The 22,863-nt window shown below is 40.8% G+C and overlaps 1 protein-coding gene across 5 annotated transcripts in view; it reads right to left on the minus strand.

Moving 5' to 3' along the window:
- The window catches only part of st3gal3b (ST3 beta-galactoside alpha-2,3-sialyltransferase 3b), a 53,088-nt gene that overhangs the window by 3,519 nt on the left and 26,706 nt on the right, over positions 1 to 22,863 (minus strand). For all 5 annotated transcript variants that reach the window (XM_030402571.1, XM_030402572.1, XM_030402570.1 and 2 more), the window contains 6 exons: positions 21,923 to 22,017; positions 15,484 to 15,547; positions 15,288 to 15,383; positions 14,956 to 15,142; positions 2,505 to 2,651; positions 646 to 792 (listed from right to left, as the gene is read on the minus strand). In XM_030402571.1, coding sequence (XP_030258431.1) covers positions 646 to 792; positions 2,505 to 2,651; positions 14,956 to 15,142; positions 15,288 to 15,383; positions 15,484 to 15,547; positions 21,923 to 22,017 — 736 coding nt within the window. The remainder of the gene's footprint in view (positions 1 to 645; positions 793 to 2,504; positions 2,652 to 14,955; positions 15,143 to 15,287; positions 15,384 to 15,483; positions 15,548 to 21,922; positions 22,018 to 22,863) is intronic.

The raw sequence follows: 22,863 nt of genomic DNA on the forward strand, positions 1-22,863 counted from the left end.
GTAGTCGCAGAAATGTTACCCATTACATCTTTATTATGGACCTGCAGAGTACTGAACCTAAGCCAAACAGGCATCTCTTTACTGATGGCACAATTATCACAAAAAAGAAAACGCATTTTATGACGAAGCCGCTATACAAAACCGTGCAGACATCTTTCCTCCCACCTTCACAGTTTTAACATCACAAAAGAGCCTTCCATTAAACCCTCACATGTGAATACTTCCATCTGTCAGAGTAAAAGCAGCGAGTCCTGACAACAGATCATGTTCTGCCACAGCATTCATCGAGCTCACAACTGAAACATGGTTGGATACAAACACAAAAGCTGGGAGAAGTTCAATTCATGCAAAATTCTCAGACTAATATTACCATCAGGCTACACGGTGAACGCTTTGTAGTGAATGTATTTTGGCTGTCGGCCAGTCCACTCTCACTCCCTCCCTCCACAGGAGTAGTGGTGGTCCCTTCTCATCAAAGATTAAAGTTATTTGTTTTCTTCAGTCCCTCTTCTGAGCACATACAGACGTCATTTAAGATCTCCATGAGAATTTACTAAATGTGCTCCACAAGGGGCTTTACTTATTATTCTCTCAAAGCATTTTTTAAGAGAAATAAGTGCTTTTCTTAGATGCTCACAGACTCACCTCTTTGATGGCGGACATCTTGACAGTCTCATAGTAGTGCAGAGGTGCGTGGGGCGTGTTCATGTCGTATCCGAAACCAGCCACGGCCACCTCGTCACAGTTATGCAGTGCCATTGTTATAGCAACTGTTCCCAAAGTTGGAATGTTCTGTGGCAAAAACAGAGACACATGCGGTCAGAACACCACGGCACACACACCCTTTATTACTGTAAACTAATTCAGGGATTAATATGGACTAAAAACATGCAGGATTGTAACATTTTCAGCCGATTTTGAAGATGATTGTGGTTTCTGACACTCCCTCTTCATGTCTTTACTTCCCTCCCTCCTCTGTTCCTCTGTTTTTGTTCTGCTCCACTGCTGCTAACTTACTTTGAGCACTTGGTGATTAACTATTACCTTTAAGACGCGACCCCTGCAGACCCCTGCTACGACACAGTGATCTACAGGGTTGAACCGTGCTTCCTAACCGCCTTGGGCTGCCAGAGATCTGGGGGGTACAGAGGCTGTGTGTGTGTGTGTGTGTGTGTGTGTGTGTGTGTGTGTGTGTGTGTGTGTGTGTGTGTGTGTGTGTGTGTGTGTGTGTGTTGTAGAACAAGACGGGGAAAAAAGCGAGTGTTGGGGGGTAAAAAAAAGTGGGTGCAGAAGAAAGAGTGGAGGGAGGCCTCATTTAAATCATTACCCTGATTTGAAGCCCTCGGGGTAGGTGGAGCTGAACCAGCAGCTGGCCAACCCCCTACTGCGTCCTCCAATACAGGTTAATTTACACATTCTGCCACACACACACACACACACATGCGCACGCACACACTCTCAACGTAAACACTAGTGTAACAAATCGACCTCATTAATTTCCACAAACATAAACAACGATGGTCGGAGGAGAGACAGGAAAGTGTTCTGGGGAGAGAATGTGCCAAATCATACAACTCTGCAGCATGTATTGTATGAGAGTGTGCTGCAAACACCGAGACACAAACACAGAATGTGCACACAAATTACCAACACACGCTCTCTCACACACACACACACACACACACTCGCAGGCCAGATGCCCACATGTTGAACACATGTTGCAGAGTGGAGTTCATGCAGGGGTGTTGTGGTGGCCCCAGAGGGCAGAGTCACGGTGATACGCTCCTCATGTCCTCTCCAATTCTCTAACAACATCCACCTCTACTTACCTACGGAACTCACTGAAACACAACTCAGTGATACAAACAGTCCCGCTCATGTGAGCAACAGTATTACATATCTGGTCTTTACTTAAGATGTTTCTTTTGTTGCTCCAAACAAATCATTCTCTGGTCTCTGTTCAAAGCCTGATAAGTCCAGATAAATATGATTCACGAGAAACAAATATACTTAATCCAGAAATGATAGAGTGCTGTAGACTTCAGACTGGACCTGGTTTGCAGCAATGTAAATTGTTGTTTTGCTTCCATTTCTAGCACTTCTTTCTTTGCCAATGAAAATGGTTTCGCTGCTTCTTCATCCTCTCACGTTTGGATGCTACAGAGATTGAATTCATGAGACCTTGCAAAATCCTACAACTGTACTCCAAATACTTTGTAGGTTAAGATTTTTTTTTTGACCCTCAGAGCTAAATATCAGCATTTTTGTTGTTGTGTATTCTCAGTCTAACCAATCGCTTATTTTTCACTGGATTGGTTGAAATTTGTCCTAAGCATCGACGGGACAACAGGGACTTTTTTTTCCCCTTCAAAACGCAATCACAGGGTTTGTGTGACTTTTTAAAGATTTTGTTAAAGTCACTGTCAACTTTTGATATTTCCTGTGCACTTCCCTAATTCCTTACTGACATTAACATTGTTAGTGTGTGCCTGCATGTGTCTTACCCCTTTGCCCATGAGGCCATTGTTGAAGGGCAGGCCTATGAACTGGAAGGCAGCCTCCTGGATGAAGTAGGGATTGAGGATTCTTATCTCCGTCGGCTCCTGAGGCACATGGTGAGCCACCGACTTCCAGAAACCCTCTGTGCCCCTCTGAGGTGAAGACAGGAACACAGACAGAGAGGAAAAACAGAGCATTGTGTATTAGATGTTTTCATCATAAACACTGGACTGGTTTTTCTCTTGAAGGTCAGAGTTGTGTGCATAAAACACAGAACTGACACTCGCATGGTGACACCTCCCCGGTGGACAGCTTACTGCAATTTACCAACCAAACATCAAAGTGAGATTATCCTCTGTAAGGCTGACATAAAACACAGAAGCCAACCAGAAGCCAGACCCCATACCAGCACTGATTAGGGAAATGGCTTTCGGGCCTTTAATGGATGAAGTCGGGGTGAGGGGCTGGAAGGACATCAGTAATTATGAGTCCTGGTAGAGGCAGAATCAAGCCCCCCTCTTAAAGGTTTTAATAGTTGCAGGGAAAAGGGTAAGGGTTATGTACCTCTTTATATTTTGCTATTACATTTAATCATCACACATTGAGGGCCATCTTAATAAACATTTGAACATTTTTCAGTGTACAGCAGATACAAATGTACTCTAACTCTAAAATCCTTAAAAAATGACTTTGTAGTCTGGTTTTAAGTCAGATGGAAAAGGCTACATAAACTAATAACAGAGAGACAAATGGCAAATAAGGGCGATGATTATGATGACGATGAGGATGATTAAGCAAGTAAAACAATGCTTACACGCACTGACTCAGTAGGAGCAGTTTCCGTTCCTTTGTTGGCTTGATCTTGAATGTATTCCCTCAAATGTCCTCATAAGGCATCTCCCTGACTTTCCCATTAGAACTTCCTGCTTCTTCTTCAGGTTGTTCATTCCACCATCGTGTTTGGTCGGGCTTGATCATTGCTCTATGGTATAATAATAGTCTATCGGTAGATGTTATGGTTTTTAAGTGTTGGTTTACTCTACATTTAGTTTCTGCCGTCGCTGTTTTGTTAGAAAAACACAAACTCTACATAGGATCTAACTATTAAATATGGCCTCAGGTATTTTCCACAATACTATCATCATGATCCATCACTAGGACAATCTGTTAGACAAGCCAGGAGAACCACCTGAATGAAATTATGCAACTACAATTAAATGCATTTGTTCAACTCAGTTGTACCTGAACAACCACTGGATATCAGGAGACTGAGACACACACTCAAAAAAGGAAGCCTTTGAAAATAAAGCCTATACACATTGTGCAAATAATAAGACGTTTTGACTTCTTACCAAACAACTAACTGGTAAGATTATGCATTATGACGAATCAGTCCCCCAAATGTGTAACCATCCAGCAGTGCTTGATTGACTTGCCTGACAGTGTGATTTCCTAAAAGGCATGAAGCCAACAGGGTCAGCGGAATTAAATGGGAATCACCTGTTCAAATAGTCAAGCACCCGCCCGGCCGCCTTTGACACAGCAAAGCATGACTCTGTGTGTGTGCCCGTGTGTGTGTGTGTGTGCCTGTATGTCTATGTGCGTGTGTGTTGCGTGTGTGTGCGTGCACATGTGCGCGTGTTTGCAGGTGTGTGTGTGTGTGTGTGTTGGCAGAGGCAGTAGCAACAAGTCTGCCGGCTTTGTGGCTTCAACAGTGGCGGCTCTTTTTGAACTTGGGCCCGGCTCTGTGCCTTCGGCAAGCTGCAACAGGAACAGCAGCTCATCTCTCCTGTCAACACAGCTTGTGTTTGCCAGGAATCTATTTAGCAGCACTGTTTGGATGTGTGCGCGTCTGTGTATGCTGAATAAAGAAAGCGATGCGCTTTTTTCCCCCTTTATTCTAGGAAGGAGTGAGGTTAATGACACACCATACACCCCTCGCTTTAAACAGCAATGACCTGACATGTACATAGACATGAATGTCACGGGGTGGGGTTTCTTTGAACATATTCAGACATCTGGCAAAGTACAGGTGGCTTCGAGAAACGGAAGAGCAATTAGTATGTAAGGATTCAGGGCGGTCAGGAGGGGGTTGTGGGTACTGTTATGACTTTAGGAATGTGGGCAGTCCCTTACAGTAAAGGTCACCAACTCAAACCTTCACCAGTTGGGTTGGACAGGACAGAGACAGTAAATGATATCTCCTTGGAACTACTCCTGAGGAGCGGCTAAGTTCCTTCAATGAAGACTTTTTTTGTGGGTTGCTACTGCGAATGGATGCTTAAATTTGTGCACTGGTGATAGGAGACGAGTTCAGTCAGAATCCACAAGCCTTATCTGGCTGAAAAAGTTTAAAACACGCTTGTAAATTATTAGTAATAGTGGTTGAAGTCTGTTTAACAACTGGGTTGCAGAGGTAGTCATCAAAAATGCAAATAGCCTGCAGGGAACAGGATGTGGCTTCCACTGGGGTTTGACCACTAACCTCCACGTGAGTGTGTATTAGTTTGTCGCGAGAAACATTGCTGAGTCAGTGGCATTTGACTGTGGCCAGAACAGGAAGCTGCAGAGTGGTCCTACACCACAAGAGCAGTAATCATCAAGCCGACACAAACACATGCTCAAAAAGGTGAACAGAAGTGTGCAGCTTTGGTGTTTGGGGCCTGTCGTCGGGCAGCGGTCAGAGAGGAAATGGCTGGTTCCCTTCTCCTGCGACAGCTTTATGGATAAATTGGTCTGGATTATTAGATTTAAGTGCATGCACAAGGCTGTGTGCTCTCCAGCTGGGAGAGTTAAATGTTCGCAATGCATGGAGTCCGTTGAGAGGTCAACATCACTCAGTCAGAAGACGGTAGACTAGGACAGGGTTTTTCAACCTTTTTTCAGCCACGGCACATTTTTTAAATTAAAAAACCCTGCGACACACCACCAACCAAAAATTTTATAAAATGACACACTGTAGCCTAATACAGCATATATAGACAATTTAGTCTCTCAATAGGTTTTTATTCACTCAGTGTGAAACCTGGGCCTGTTTAGATGAATCCAAAGCTGATGTCCTGGCAGGAACTGAAGAAAAGCACACACAAAGCTCTTCCTCAACAGCCGTCAGTCTCTCTCTGTTTATAGTATTTTTTTTATAGCAGTCATGCTTGAAAAGATCAGCTCACATCTATGGGTTGTGGAAAATGGAAGCAATGTCAAAATAGCTGTTTGCAAAGGCATGTCCTTTCCAAAAACTGCAGCTGAGCTATATGGGCCCCTAACCCAGCCAAGGCCTACCGTGAAGGTTGAGGGGAAATAAAATGACAACTTCTCCTCAAGAGTTTTATATGTTTGCATATTATCTCACACAGTGCAGCAGTGTTGACATCTCCTTGTCATTTCTTAGTGATGGGGAACATGTCAAGGTTGGCACTTTCCAGATGTTTTTGGCAGGGGTGCATCTTTGAATGGAATGCTGAAATATATCTGTCAAAGATGCCAGCCTGACCATGGCTGCTGCTTCATCAGTACAGACACTCTCACTGGGGTCCTCAGGTCCTTCTGATGTGACCCGAAAAATCCTGTTGTTTTTTTTCCTGGCAATGCATTGCAAAGTAGGAAGTTTTCTCTGATGGTGTCCAAAACAACGCTTTCGATGTCTGCAGACATGTCATCATTACGTCTGGCAATTGTGTTATCTGAGAGATAATTGGACAATTTCCCATGGCACACTGGTGTGCCATGGAACAGTGGTTGAAATCAAAGGACCAGGAAGTTACAGTTCTACTTGTGTCGACATTAATCAAGTTTTTAACCTGATTTATTGCAAATTTTTACCAAATTTCCAGAAAAATACGTAGAAGAAAATGCAACTGAATGTATATTTCCATCCACGACTGTTATGTGGGCACATCAAGAATAGTTGGTAGCACTACATCTCAAGTCAAGGTGCCATTAACCAAAGCAGAAAAAGAGGGTGCTATAAGATGATGTCCTGAAAGGAGAACCAGTTAAACCTTAAATTATGTGAATAGAAGAAAATGCAACAGTCAGATCAGTGTGCACTATTTGATTAATTAATCTAATTTATATTATATGATTAATTCCCCAGGTCCATTTCCATTGTATATCAATGAAACTAATTTCCAGCATTTCAAGTCATGTTGACAGGCTGTTTCGAGTTGTGCAGTGACATGCTTGTGAATGACCATCACCACAGTCAGCAAAGTCATTAAAACAGTCGTCCAATCAAGACAAGCGTGTCGTCAGTTAAGGATACCAAGATAGCCAAGTTAAGCCAAGACAATGTGTATGGAAAAGGGCCCATGGTTGAGACGATTGACGATGATGTAAGAACGATCACATTCCCAGCTTCACATTTAGCGGTGGACCAAACCACCGGTAGACAAACATGAGGTCCTTTTTTTCAAAACTTCCCTTCGTGAATCCGAGACAGGCTCATTCCAAATGTTCAAAAAGTGTCCATAAAATCATGTAACTTAAAGCTCACAGGTTTGAAACAAGTGAGGCTCAGAGAAGTTGAAGTTGAAACTAGTCGTTTCAGGCTGTTTGAGTGGTTTTTAAAGTGGAATGGGAGGAAAATGTGTCTATTCTGCAGTAAACCTACTTCATATCTGAGCGGTCATGAGTCATCAGCTACAATAACAACACTTGCCATAAGTGAACTGAAGTAAACATACCATCTCACACAACATATTTACTGTATCTGATCATGTTGCGTGTACAATTTCACTTTTACTGCTCTGCTTCCCAAGTCCAACTGATTCAAAAGGAGTTTCCTTAGTGAGTCTCTGAGAGTAAAATAATACCATAAAAGCACTCAGTTTCTTAATGTCAGCAATGTTAACTGTAACAAAAGCTTTTCAAAAGCAAAATGTATTCGTCATGTAATTTCACAGCTGTAGAAAAAAAAAATCACAGCCATACAAACCATCACCAGAGGAGCTTTAAGCGCAGGATTAGAGCAGGACAATGTCAGACGGTGAGGACAAGACCTACTGTAAGCCAACACGAGTGCGTGATCAAACAGATGGAAAAAGTGATGTGGACTGACAGATACAGAGAGGTTTAGAACTATGGCCAAGTAAGTGATGAAGTTGAAAATGTACAACTTTCTAGCTGTCTAGCTGTCAGAAAAAAAATGTCAGAAGTAACTATGGGTTGTTGGTGGTGAAAGACTAATGTAAAACTTCAAAATCAGAAACATGTTGTGGAGCCTGGAGTTATCCAACCACAGTTATGGTTTTCATTGTGGCCAATGAAACTTAACTCACCTTAACCCAAAATGTTTCTCTGTATTGAATGAAGTAGTTTATAGCTCCTGGGGGGCTGAGTGTAAAAAAAAAATCTGCACTGAACCAAGCTGTAATATGAGGGGTTTCACATCTGCTGGCTTACTGAGGGTGGCTTTAAAGCCCTTCAATGTAAACAAACACAAACAAGCCTCAACCTTCCATCAGCCGCAAGTAGTAACCAGAAACAGTATATGCCTGATTCTTGTGTATCATCCACAATGATCTCATAGTACGATTTAAATGACACAAATGCTAGACTCAAATGAGGTGGACTGGATTCTAGAATGTAGACTTAGAGCAATTTAGATTTTTTTAAAAATGGCAGCTCGGAACTGTGAACAATCACAATTAAGGTTGTCTGGAGGTCATTAGCACTGTGTACATGTTGGACCTTTGAGTTTACAAGTTGCAGTGTCTCACCACATACAAGAGGAACCATTTCAGAAAGAACGTTTGAAAGGAGTGAGGTTTTCCCAAAAAGTAAGAGGGGTAAAAATCCTGGTTTGGTTGTTTTATTCCCGTTTGTTAGTCAGGAATCTGAAGCATTCACCAATTTGCCTTTGCTTTTCTTGACACATACCAAGACCTCTGGCCTCATTGAGGTCACAGTGGTTTCTCTTTTCCTGGCCTCTCTTGCGTTATCCGGTGTGTGAAACCCTTGTCTCCACACTCCCATGACGACCAACGTGAAAACAGTGCCAACACTTGACAGTATTGTGACCCTTAAGACTTGTAACATGGTTCTCTGGGAGAGAACAGGTTGCTCCTTTGGCCCAGTGACAGGACCCTGCTGGTATCTGACGAATACCCCTTTCACACTGGACAAAAAACCCACTAACACCCACACACATCTGACTTTTGTCTTCAGTAGGACTGGGTACAATCGGCATTCATTTGCAGGTCAAATGACTCTGCAGTCGTCGGGGGTGTTTATCAGCTTGATCTCTGATCAGAAGTGATAGAAATGTGACACTCGGGTGAACGGCTAGTTTTCACCCCTTTTGTGTTGTGATGCTATGAAGCACGTTGAAGTTCCAGATGTTGGTGTGTCAGTGCATTTTCCATCCATCTCTATTCATGCAGCGCTCAAACATCATTCAGTCAGTGTTGAGTTTGAAAGAAAGACTGAGGTAAATGATGCTAAAAAGTGTCACCATGCTCCGTGCTGCTTTCTACTCCTTCCAGTTTTCAGACACCAGACAAAACGAAAACAGAAACAGAAATTCTCATCTACTGGTAATGGGGAAGGTGTAAATCACCTATTTTGATCAGGTTTAACCACATCCAAATACGTTTTCACCAACCATATTTATGTCTGAGGTTGACATTTGTACAAATCATTTTTACATTAGATGCTTATCAGCTGACTTTCACATCAGGAGCCGGAGGGCATGCTATGAGGCTGACAAACGGGTGACCAGAGTTTGAGTCTGGAGGGGTGTTTTGGAGAATCTCCAGACGTATGCTTGTAGCAACAAAAACAGGTGTTTTTCACAAGAAGGCAGACCATCTTCACCCATGTTATTTGCAAAAAACAGCTATTTTTCCCAGGACAGCGGATAATCTCCAGGCGTTTTTTGTGGCATCCAAAATAGGCTGTTTTTTAAAGGAAGCAGGACCATCTCCAGCCATGTTTGTGGCGACCAAACAGCTTTTTAAAAAAAAAAAAATAAATGTTCAAAAGCTATACCATGAAGTTTTCTTTATCATAACCAGGTGGTTCATGCGCATAAACCAAAGATAAGCACAAGCACATTGTGATGATGAGAGAAGTAGTAAATTGAACTTGAACATATATAAAGTACCAACATAAAGAAACATTAAGTTTGAATTTATCTGTGGTTCTGAAGAAATGCACTTTGCTAACATGTATTCTGGTGATTTGGTTGAGAAATTTAATTAAAAACAAATTGCTCCTTCTATTGACATGTCAAAGATTTCTTAAACTTGCATCAATATTCAATTGCATCAGAACACACCACTAAAGGAACGAAGAGTGCAGGTCTGAGTCTTAATCACTGCAGGGCGAGGTAGGTGACTCATTTTTGAAACACAACACTCACGGTAATCAGTGACATCCGGACCCTATGTTAGTCACTTGGTTCATGTTCAAAATCCATGTTTACAAGTATGTAAATGTTTATGAATGCATGTATGCATGCTACTTTGGGCTTCTGCACAGATGTTTGGGCTTAAAAAAAAAAAAAAAAAGGAGCCATATATCCGTTATTTCAGTCCCACAGTTCATCCTCAATGATAGAGTTACAACAAACTTTTTGGGCTAAAATGACGAGCTGAAAAAGTTGGGCGTCACACAGAGATTAACAGTCGGAAATGTTCCATAGCAATATTCCCGCAGGAAATTTGTGTTCAGTCATGTGAAGCAACTGGCTATTTTTGTAATTCCTTGAATACTCGATTTCTGGCATCACCCAAGAGTCGTGCAATGTATTTTAAAATATTGGCTTGGCTACAATATTTTCATACTTCTGATGAAGAACCCCTGGCTCTATTTCTATTAAAGGAGAAGTACTCTCTTCCTCAAATTGTCTCAATCCATCATTTATCTCTTTGGCCCGCAGAGAGCAGGCAGAGCTCCTGTAAACAAACAGGAGAGATAGAACACCGACACTCCACCTTCGAACCCCGTGTTTACCACCGGCTGTATATCCTTCACTGGCTCTGTTTGAAAATATCCACACATATACAAACAACTGCGGCTGTGTGAGCATGAACTATGAGTGCGCGCAATGTGCACGAGGGGGAAAATTTAAACTAGATAAATAGGAAAAAAGAATTTATCAGTGATTGTGGAAATTATGTTTGAGCACACTTGTAAACAGCATGTAACTGGGCAATCAACCAGCATATGTGAGGTCGGACTTTAAAGTGGAGCGACACAGTCGTAATCACACAGACCTGTGGTAATGAGGGATTAAGGAAGTTGGAAGCCGTGTGATGCTGCTGTGCTGTAGTTGTATGCGTAGTAGATCTAAAATTCAGAGAAAGTACTGTGTCTGCAGGCCTGAGATCAGATCAGGACCAAGGTCAAGAAAGTATGTGTGTGTGTAAGAGTTTGGAAGTTTATGTATGAGTGTGTGTGTTTGTGAGTGTACAAAACACTAAATAACAGATTGAGAAATTGCCTCGCTAATTTGTATTCTGTTCAGCCATCCAAGACAGCGCTGTAGGCATTTGAAAAGCCACAATAGCGCAGGATACTGGCTGGATGAGTCACTTGAGGCTGCACAACAACTGTTCACCGCCCACTAACCTTTCAAAGAAAAGGAAGAAAAAAAACATACACTTGCTTTCATAACCGGAGAAGGAGAGTGGAAAGGTTTTGCATCCCTTCCAGCTGTGAGTGTGCAGGTCACACAAAGAAAATCCCTGCTGGACTGATGGACATAAAAGCCTCCAAAGGACAACTGTCCCTCTGGGATGGACTACATGGGGTAAAGGGAGGTGTGCTTGTTGCTACTTGGTGAGGACTTCCTCATCCTGATGATCCTCTTGCTGTGTATCCTGAAGTATGTGGTATCATCCTCTAAACAAAATCTCTGATAGCTTCCTTCTAATGATTTAGTCTTGTAAAAAGTGGAAAGAAATGGGTAAAAAATTAAACAAAACATTCCTGGAGTCACTGATGGAAAAGTGTCTGTGAGTTCACAGAAAACACATGTACATACACACATAAACACTCTACATGTTTATGTTTCCACTGCATTAGTCTATGCAGGGTGTGAGTCACATACAATTAAGCAAGGATAACAGTCTTTTAACAGCACTTCAGGTCCTTTCATGTTGTCGCTAAGACTTCAAATCCACTTTCCATTGTAAACAGATCATGTTGCCCCGGTAAAGTGTGTTTTTTAAAAAAAAAGGTCACCGTTCAGCATCTGTACATGCTTTCATGCTGATTATGTAGCTACTTGTGAGCTAATACCCACATGCTACTCATCTTTGTTTATTCTCCTGAAGTGACAGGTGTTCATTTTTTCATGGCAAAGTGCTGAGGACTCCTTGAGTACATTATCTCTTCACTAAGCATCCTGCAAAAAGCTGAGTTAAAGATGATTTTTTTTATCAAATGCATACAATTATCAGATTAAGAGCTTTAGACACAAGAGAAATTTAAATGAGAGATTAACAGTGAAATTAACTTGACACCTGCTACTAGGGCTGCACGAAAAATCGTTAAAAAAAAATCGCGATCTCGATTCACACATACACGTGATCTTATTTCTACACATAGCGACTCTGAAGCATTTTATATCTCGAGCTGAATCACAAACAAATGCTCCTATTTTCCTCCCGGATTTTTTGAAGCGCCCCCAAAACGCAGCACTGCCGCTGCCTCCTCCCTCAACCTGTGGTAAAGCATCTTTACAACACGTGATTCGTTTTAGAAAGCCGATCAAAGCAGCTATCACATATCACCTAGCCAATAAACACTGTACAACATGAGGGATTAAAGGATGCCCTCTCATCTTCTTTATTTTACTTTTGTAAAAATCATTTCTCATCCAATGACAGAACTTGAACAAAACAAAAAAAAACATTGCTTTGGCAGAGGCATAGTAGTATGCCTCTGCCATACTACAATGTTTTTTACTCATCAGTGCAATAAAGATTTAAAATCGTGCCAGAGAATCGTGATCTCAATTCTAAGCAAAAAAATCGTGATTCACATTTTTTCCAGAATCGTGCAGCCCTACCTGCTACATAATAATATACATATATAACTGCAACAAAGTAAAGAAGGGACATAAAGTAGTTCTAAACCTTGACAAAAATATCAAGAGCAATAGAGTCCAACACACCCGAATGAGTTAAACTGATGGACTATGCAAGTACTAAACACTGCCATTCTTGGGGCCTGGACTCTAACTAGCAAGTCCAACAATCGTTTGGGTATATCTAATCTTACGCACTACCACATTTTGTCTGATATATGTATTATTTATGTCTACACTGGTGCCATCTTTGATTAAACATGTAGGTAATGTCTGATGACACCATGTCGTGAGGAGAGTCTACATGCTGTTACTGAGTTATCACCATACTAGCCTGCAGGCGCTGGGAAGGGTTCATTTCAACATGTAAATATCAACACTGGCACCTTTGTTATTTTGATAGCCAAGCCTAGAAAGGAAGCAGGATGTTAATTATTGTACAATCAGGTTAGTGAGAAACGCTCCGACAGAAATCCACCACCACACGCTGACCCAGTTAGTTCTCACCAGAAATGAAAGTATCGAATTGGTCCAGCCTGTGGAAAGCAAACAGCCTACCAACCAAATAACCAGATCCTGCCATCACATGGAGATGAGAAAAGATGTTGCTGATGTTATGGTGTTTTGGCTAAGTGATAGAATGTTTAGTCCATACCCATTCATGGGTCTTTGGACATCTGTCGGTTTACTTCTTCCAAATTATCATCAAGGCTCCAAACAAAAGACCCAGATTTCTTTTTCTGTTCCCTGATTTTTAACCCATGAGAAACATTCTTCCTTCCTCAGCAGATCAAAGCGGGCTGAGTCAAACGCCAGGGGCCAGATCAATTATCCCAGGCAGCCATTTCCACTGTCCTCTGCTTCTGACACACCAGAAAAATCTGGGCCCTATCAAAGGCTGCAGGGGCCATCAGCCAGCCAAGCAAGCCATTTTCCTCCGTTTTACTTTACTATTACCTTCCAGTTCTCATTTTCTTTTCCCAAGCTATTATCCCTTTACCCTGTTTCCCTTTACCCCGTTTCACTTGATCCTTTCTCTCCATCCTTCCCATGTTCTTTCAACCTTTAATCCACTTCATACCATTTCTTAGTTTCAGCTTGCCAGCGAATGCCCTTTCCATCCCCTATTATAATGAACTTGTCCTTTTCTTATTTTGTCTTCCTCCACCGTCCCTTGCACATGACTGTACTATTTCACAAAAGTCACCTTGTAAAATATCCAGCTGACAGCAGATCTGTCAGTCACACAGCTGTGCTGTAAAATAAAAAAGGTTTCCTCAGTTCTGGGTCGACAGAAGTATCGCTCACCAAGAATGAAGCAAAACAGTTTAGCCATTTAGCCTGTGTAAACCTGTGCATTAAGGAACCACTTTTGCACGGCTCATTTGTTTTGTGTTATTTACAGTATATTTCATATAATTTAGTAAATTTGGTATTGACAACCTTTTAGTGTTATTTTGCAGTAAACTGCAGTAGTGGAAAGTGAAATAAAATGAAAAAATTTAACATATAATGGCTAAACATATAAAAAACTTCTCCTTTAATGTAAGACTCTCTTCATTTTAATGACTCTATGAAGAGGTCCCACCGTCCTTGAGTTGAATCGACTCTTAATCTCAAGGATACCACAGACTGTTCAACATGATCAAAATGAAAGTGCTTGTGAGAGCTTTTTCAGTAACAATGGATATAAAAGGAGACAGGAGCCATTAAAAAAGGACTGCCCTCTGTAACAGTCAAAAGATAAGGGAAAGCCAGTTCTGCCACTCAGTCTGACCCTTGTGATTAAGAAGCCTATTCACAGCCTCAGTCACTTAACTGTGGCAATCATGAGGATACCCAAAATGTCTGTTATGCGTAAATGAATTCATACTTATTAGCATGCCGACATCACAACATGAGAACAGGTAAGATGGTGAACAACATCATACAAAGGAGCAGCAAGAAGATTCCTGTAGTTGCCAGACAGAAAACATAACTTGTCTGCTAGTCATTGGTTTTTCTAAACTGTCCGTTCCACATTACGCAATCAAGCAATCTGAAACATCCCCTTTATGTAGTAGACACCAGTGTTGTCCTCTTCACCTCTTTACAAAAACGGCTTACGCTTCCACAGGAAGGAATGTACAGAATGTGATCAGAGGTTACACTGTTATGTTCTGCTAAAAATAAGACGCATCACTCAGACATTCAGACACTCAGAGAAGAAGAAATTAGGCGGGTGCAGGGGAGTGAGGGGGACATGCCAAATTTGCTATTTCACAGTATTTGAGGAAAAAAACAAAATGAATACAAAAAAGAAAAAAAACAACTTTTCTTTTATGTCATTTGTGAGTCACCATTCCTAGATCTTTCTGGGTTTTTGTGTGTGTATTTTATATGTTCACTTTCGTTCTTTAATGACTTAAATAGATTCTTACCAGTTTCTCCTTGAAGACCATCTGTCTGAGCCACTTGAAATCCAGCGGTTTGAAAGCGGAAAAAACAAAGAGGAAGTCTTTTTCATAGCTTTCAGGCTTCTGGATTGCTCCCTCTGGATAGGTAATCCTCATGGTGGTTTTGGACCCAACATCTTTGCGATAACCAGCTACTGGGGCTTCATTTAACCTGCCAGCACAAAATACATCTTCTGTATATGCATTTCAACGAGGTGTTGTTTTAATCAGGACATATTATACACAATACTGTTGATTGGAAAAAAAATTGCTCATTCATTTTCATAGCATTTTATTTTAATGCAGCATCATCTTACCTCACTACAACATCGTAGTCATCTATACGGGAGCCCAGAGACTTGTTGGACAGGATGCCTCCGTTGCCCACAATGATGCATCTTTTACAGCTGAGACTGCAGGGTGGGCGGGAGGGTCGAAAGTTAGTTACATTGACAACTGATATATGGACAAAAACAGGACTTCCAGTTAATGTGGTTGAGCAGCAACAATCACCTGTCTAGCTCCTCTCCAAGTCCGTAGTTCTTCGTGGTGGTTAAAATACTGTCTATTATTCTCTCTGCGAGGAAAAAGAAAAAGAAATTAACATCAGATGCGTTACAAGCAACATTATGTAACTTTATCTTAAAAGAAGAGCTTTAAAATCATTTTGATTACAATGTCTTGTAATAAGGTGAATGGTCTCCCTGTCTGAGCCACTCCACCCCCTTATCACTTGTTTTTGCACAATGTAAGAAGTTTTAAACACATAACATTGTTAAGATGTAAGATGTGAGTTTTATTTGTAGTTAGCACACATTATGGCGTGGGCAGTGACATACAGGGGCCCTAATGGCTCGTTTAAAGGCACAGTTTCTGAAAATAAGTTGTGTGCATTTCTTGTCAATTTAGTGTTTTGATCCTTTAACAGTATTTATAAAGAATGTAGAGGGACCTTTAATTTTAACTCCTTTTATTTTAAATGGGTGTAATGACTGTTAATACTTGTTGATAATGTAGTTAATTTTACAGGCCAGAGAAATTTGTGTATAAAAACAGTAGTGGATAATTGCTTTCTTGGCAATGAATGAGAGAGTGGGCGCACGCACGCACCTAGTGTCAAATTCTCTCCATCAGAAGATACTGTATCCCATATTTTGACAATGATATATGTAGAGCAATCATCATGGTCAGCCACCTTCAGCATCCACACAGCAGTGCAGTGCATCGGTTGAAACATCACAGAAAAGGTGACGAGCGCTTATAATGAAAATGAGATATATGAAAAGCGAAAACCAGAGGGAATTGCTCCTTTAAAAGATTAACAAGCTGCCACAGACTTCAACATACCAGCGGAGATATAGCAATCTAGGTGGTCTTTAAGACAGTTGGAGGAGAGAACACCTCTCTCCGTTTATTCACTCACAGATAAGGAGTGACCAATCAGCCCTCAGGAATAGTACTGATGGGATAACGGAGGGAAAAAAGCTGTTGTGTTCCTGAGGAGTGAATCTGAGAGGAGACGGACATACAGAGCTCAGGATGGTATGCGTGTGTATGTAGAAACTGTCCCATAAAAGCACTCAGAGAGGAATGCTGATTTCAAACAAGCACATTCTCCTTGTTAAGTGGGCGATGTTGAGCTCGTCTCCCTGCGTGGCTAGCACCCCTCTGATCGCAGGAGTGAAAAACGGGAATGTTTAGCCATAGCACACATTCCTGCCATGTTCCACGGGGCATTCTGTTCAAGTCATGCTTCCAGCATTAGATGTGACATATATTCCTCTCTTCTACTGACCATTTTTAGGCCTCTCATACCTATCATAACATCCAGAATGTGCAGATTCCATTACAGCTGTTGCTATCTTTGACCCATGGTACATTTGTAGTGATGCAGAAGCACCTTTGTTTAAAAAAAATGAGGTATTTTCATTGCCATCTCTATTTCACTTAATATAATCACCATACAGCAAAGAGGGGCCAAGAGCAACAGCAAACGTGAGAGTAAAGGGAGAATGAGACCACAAGAGTTTAGACTGGGGCCTAGCAGCCGTTTGTAAGACACATTACAGCCCCATTCACCCTGGCTAACGATCCTAATGATTAACCTACTGAGGAGAGGTGAACAGAGACACAGCCCATTGTTTGGATGTGGTGTCGATGTCTGGCGTCAAGCATCACCCCGAGCAGCATAAACACAAGGCCGAGGACCACACCTGGATCCAAGCGGGTGAAAAGTGAAAAATCACAATGGGCAGGACTCGCTTCCAGAGAACGACATGGAAGCTAATTGTTATAAGTACCCGGGGTAAACACTTCAGCCAAGTATGTCTCGTGTTGGAGCCAAAGACGAACGTCTGAGGGTTCAGACGTTAGTCCAACATGGAACTTGTGAAATGACAAAAATCTTTGCTGGTATTGTGGAGGAAGGTCAGAAGCATCATACAACCTATAAACACAGACGCATTGTTGGGATGAGTGTAGCCTAAACAATACCAAAGAATCAAGTGATGACAGAGTGGTATTTGCTAGGACTGCACCTTAATAGGCTTTTGACTCACCATTGTGAAAAAGTAAAAATAATCATTTGATTATAACTGATAAGATGTATAACTGAATAATCCTTAAATATATGTGGCTGTACATGCAAAGATGGTGTCATCTCTATTACCATGATGAAGAGAAATCTGAGGTGTGTTTCAGTCTCTGAAACCAGTTTGCAAATGGCATGCATTTATTTCATGCCAGCTGCACTACAGATTACACCTCAGGGGCCTCCATTAATTGTTTTGCTGATAGTTTACCAATAGTTTTTATGAATCAACTCCCACACTTGTGCACCTGCTCTTATCTCATGTAACAAATGATAGAGCATTACCTCTCACAAAGGTTGACTGAGGCAAAGCTTACGTAAACATCCTACTCTGATTATGTTAACTGTGCTGTTCTGGGCACTCCGTTTAATGTGGGTTCTGGGAGGCGTTACTTAAAAGTTCTGCAATCTTGTGTTCACAAAAAGTGCACATAGAGCACTGCAGGGCAACTGCAATTCCAGATTGCCTGCATTATTTGATTCATCTGATCATCTTCTTCATTTGAACATTAATTTAAAGAATTGCCAATTAAAAAAAAAATTGACATATTGACATATTCAAATGTGTCAGTTTTTGTGTGTTGTTTTCAACCGACTTTTTCAAAACCCAGTGTAAAAGATATACAGTGAAATATGATGAATAAAGCATAAAGTATTGATATTTGAAAGGCTGTAACTTCAAACCGTTTGACCTTTCTTCCATTAGTTTTATATGAAAAATGATTGAAATGATTATGAAAATAGTTAAATGATTCAATGATTTAATTTCTGACGATCGATAATCAGTTTATCAACTACTTGTTTCAGCTCTTTGTTTTTCCAAAACTAACTAACTAGTCTTTTCCTGCGAACAGTTCAGATCAGCATAAGCTCATGGAGCTAATAACTATGGTTCCTGTCAACCTTACTGCAGATCACTGATAACATTTTTAAACTTCGATTTTTAAAAATAAAAAAGCTGTCAATAATTGTCAAGGCAAACAGTGCGACTTCGCTGGCTGATGATCATCACGTAAGCAGTTAACTTTGGACTGCTGAAGGATATCATTCAAAACGCAAATTGACCGTTCACTGGCTAGCCGGCATCCTGCAGTCCTCACAAGTGTGGTTTTTCCTCGACGACTGAATCAGCACAGCTTAACTGTTCTCATGCTACGGTTGATGTGTGCCAAAGATACCTCTAGGCAGAAAGAAAAGTAAAAATAAAACTACCACCCACCACCCCCACCACTCCATGTTCCCAATTTGGAATCCTTTGTGGCGTTCTATTCAACGTCCACACGTATCATCTCTCCACATGAGTACCGCTAAAAGGGAAACCCCACCGCCACCGCAGTCCGTGGAGAAAACAGAAACCAGGTGGAACACTCGCACAGGGAGTGCCCTTTTGATAGTGACTGAGACAGTGAGTGTGTGTGTGTTCGTATGACAGCGAAGCACAAAGGTAACATTCACTGTTCCTTCTGCTTGTAAGTATTGGAAAATATGTGACAGAGCATGTCACTGAAGCCGGGTTAATGTTATCTCTTCAGTTCCCATGGCACTGTGTACTGGTCTGATATCTCAAGTGCTGGAGTGTGTGTTAGGGAAGGGAACAAGTACAAGTGTGTGTGGAGGCATTAAAGTTGGAGTGTTGGGAGACATGAGTTCCCTGGTCTAAAGATAGAATTCATCTCACAGGCAAATGCCCAACTCTTATGAGGTTGTTATGATGAGAGAAGCCAATTTGAACCCATTTTTTTTCTGCACAGCTGCATTAAAAATGCAAAATGTACTGAAAGAAAGATACACGTAATCATTTCTATAATTCACATTACTTTTGTGCTTCAATCTATATTTGTTGGTGTCAAAATTTCATTTACACTGCAATCAATCCTTTTCTGCTCTCTTCCTTGCCACACACAAAGGGAGGCATGCATCTGTATTAATGGGTCCATCTTGTCAAAAGTATTGAAATATTGATACTGAATATTTCTAAATATTTCCATTACTCATTATTTTCAGTGTGGTCCAGTATTAGCTGCCTACCTCCTCCAGAAGTGAATTAACTTATAAACTGTTCTTCCAACAGACAGAAAACAAGCACTGTTATAGTTTTCTTTTAGTAAATAACATTCAGCCCCAGTTTTATGTCATTTTTTCTATGTGGTATCCCCATGGTGCATATGGTATCAAATATTAATATTTTTCAAGATATGGTTTTGAAGTTAAGAGATTCCAGTATCATGAAAACACTAGTCCAACTAGCTGCAATTTAATGGTAACAAGAATTGCATTTATTGTAACCACAATAACAAAAATATTGAGGTTCCAACACTATTATAGCAATTAATGAAGTCATTACAAAAAAATCTTATGTATCCGCATTTACTTGTCGCTCTATTTAAATGTCATCACGTTCATACCAACAACTGTAGAAAGATGTTGAAGATATCACCAGTTTGATTCAGTTTTACTTCAAGAAAGCTGATTTAATTTCAAGACTAAATCATTTATATAAAATAATTTCCCAGTCTGGGATCAATAAAGTAATTCTATTCTATTATCCAATGAAATACCTTAGAAAATTGAGACTTTTTAGGGCATTTATATAAAGAAAATGTTAACAGACATGTAAGGCTTCATTAAAAATCCCCAATAGAAGTTTTAAATGTAAAAAGAACCCTTTGGTACAGCCCTGGAGTATTAAGACAAATCCTGTTTCTTTTCATCCCATTTCACCCTGGTCAGAAGGTCAGATCACTGGCTGAGCCAGGTTGAAAATGGGCCAGGGGTTAAAAAAAAACTATTCAAATGCCACATAGTTTCATAGCAATGTGCCACAGTGGAGCATGCAGACTTTCAGTCATGCAGAGAATGTGATTTTCTTTGAGCCTCATGTTTAAAATAGGATTATTTTGATTTAACACAAGGACTCGCAAATCCTCCTTTTCTGAAATATCCTCCAGCTCCAACAAGGGAATTGTGTTCTGATGGTCGTTCACGGAACCTCCAATGTTGATGTTTAGCAGTCAACTGCCCTAAAACCTTTTCTTAAACTAGCTGTGTACAAAAATACAACCCAAAAGAAGGGATGGGTTTGAAAGGTTTTTAATTCACGTCCAATATCGATTCCATTTATTGAATGTTAATCCTTTTAGAATCCCTGACTGAATGTCACTATGTTTATCTTTTAACATTTTCAAGAAGCTAAAGGTTAAAACCAACTACTCAAAGACGTGCAATCACCTTTTGATGTCCCTTGAGAAGAGTAGCAGATGTATTAAAACACAGTCAATGAACAGCCGCAATCCAGTGTCAGTTGACTAAAAATTAGAAGCCTGCTGCCTGTATGTTTTCCCATTGCTCTTTGCTAATAAAAAAAGATTGGTAAGGGCTTTTGGCGTCAGAGCTTAACAAGTCTAGGTGTTTGCCAACTTGTAACCGGATCCAAAAACGAAACCAGCTATCAGAACTCATCACTACTCCAAAGTCAAACAATAAACATGATGATGTGAGTCATGGTCATGTTTTGCATTAATCTTACTTCGTCTCAATTCAGGACACAGCCGAGAAACAGACCTGAGGCGGAATATATTCTGCCAAAAACACCACCCTTGCAACAATGACGTATGATGAAAAGTGCAGAGTGGCAGAACGTTCGCATTCTGCACAGCTGAACCATCAGAGTAAAACCTTGATGATGAAAAGAGCTTAAAAAGATTGTTTTCACAAATTTAAAATGGAAAACAGGATAACAGTTTAGTCAGGTAAAGTCCCTTGTCTCATAAGAGATGTTGACAGCTTGTTTATCGGTCTGACAAGTTGAACCATTGATGGCACAAGTAGATATAGTGAGAGAAGCCGTCAGACACCTCATGATAAGGGAAGAAGGTTGACAGCCCCTACTTTTCATTTCATCGCCTCCTTTGATCCACGTTGGCAGCTTTAAGCAGGATGTAAAATGATCTGGACATTATTGAAAACACAAATCTGAACTTGAGACCAACTCCATCAGACAGTTTAATAGTCTCAGATAATGTGATGTACCTTCGCAGCCAATGTCAAGCTCCCACACAGAATCAACATGCAAATACCTCTGCTTATTATGGAAACCAGTCTTAAAAGGGTAACTCCAGTAATTTCAGTAAGTGTGTTTATAATTCTTGGAAAGTGCAACTGCGAAAAATTTTAAAAAATTGCCTCCAGTGTCATTCAGTGTCCAAGGATCAAAAGCCTTTACACTACTTATTCACATATGTAGTAGTACTCCCCAAAACCTGTATAAACACACTTTAATGTATAAAACTGCCCTTATACACATTAAAAATACATAGTGGTTGTCGCTAGCCGAACGAAAGTGATGAAAATAAACTTTCTTACCTTGTGTTTTGAATCCAAATGGAGGTAAGTAACTGCTGACTTTTGCTAGGCGTTTGAAGTTCCGATCAAGAAACATAGGTGCTGGTTTCATGAACCTGCAGAGAGAAGCATGAAAGAGGACGAGGAAGAAGAAAGACATTTTTCATCAGCTGAGCACAAAGAACAAAAAATGTACCGTCTCATAATAAACCTTTTTCTTGATTCTGTGAGTAACAATCATTTATTTTGTTGTGCATTTCCCACACACATTTTCTCCTCTCCATAGAGAGACCCTGTGGCTTCCCATAATCCCCTCTCCACTTGGGACAGTAAGCTACAGAGTGATAAATGCATTTACTTGTTCCACTGTCATTAACCAAACAGAATCTCCACCTCCCTTGCTTAAGCCTCCCAAAACAAGCAATGCCTGCACACACATTAGCAAGGTAGCTAGAGAACCTATTGGGTAATAAAAACTGAGAGGCATGGGGAGACACACAAGGCGGCTGCACTGTGTAATCCATCAACATAACCTCTCCACCCAGGCCTAAATCACAGCTGACGCAAGGTTTTGATAAATCTGCCGTGACAACTTACCCGTGCCAGATTACTTTTTCTCAAATGATCTGGGGCAAGACTGTTTCTAGAGCTAGAGTTGAGGAAGTTGTTCTCCCTGTTCTTCCAATTTAAAGAAAAACACATAAAAAAAACAAGCATACAGACGATTCACAGAGGCTTGAGCCTAAAATATGAAATAATTGTGTGTGTCCCCCCCCTACCCAACAAAAACAGTTTTTCCCTTTTATGTGTAGAGTTACCTATCCATCTAGATCGTTTTGGTGCAAGATGGATCTCTTGTGGACTAGAGGCTAACTAAGCTAGCTAACATTACAGCTCAGCCAAGGAGGACGCAATTAATGTCGACATCCCCCGAAGTCACTAGCACAAGCTTTTTTCATCCA

This window comes from Sparus aurata, chromosome 21 (assembly GCF_900880675.1).
Source record: "Sparus aurata chromosome 21, fSpaAur1.1, whole genome shotgun sequence".
NCBI classification, from domain to species: domain Eukaryota; kingdom Metazoa; phylum Chordata; class Actinopteri; order Spariformes; family Sparidae; genus Sparus; species Sparus aurata.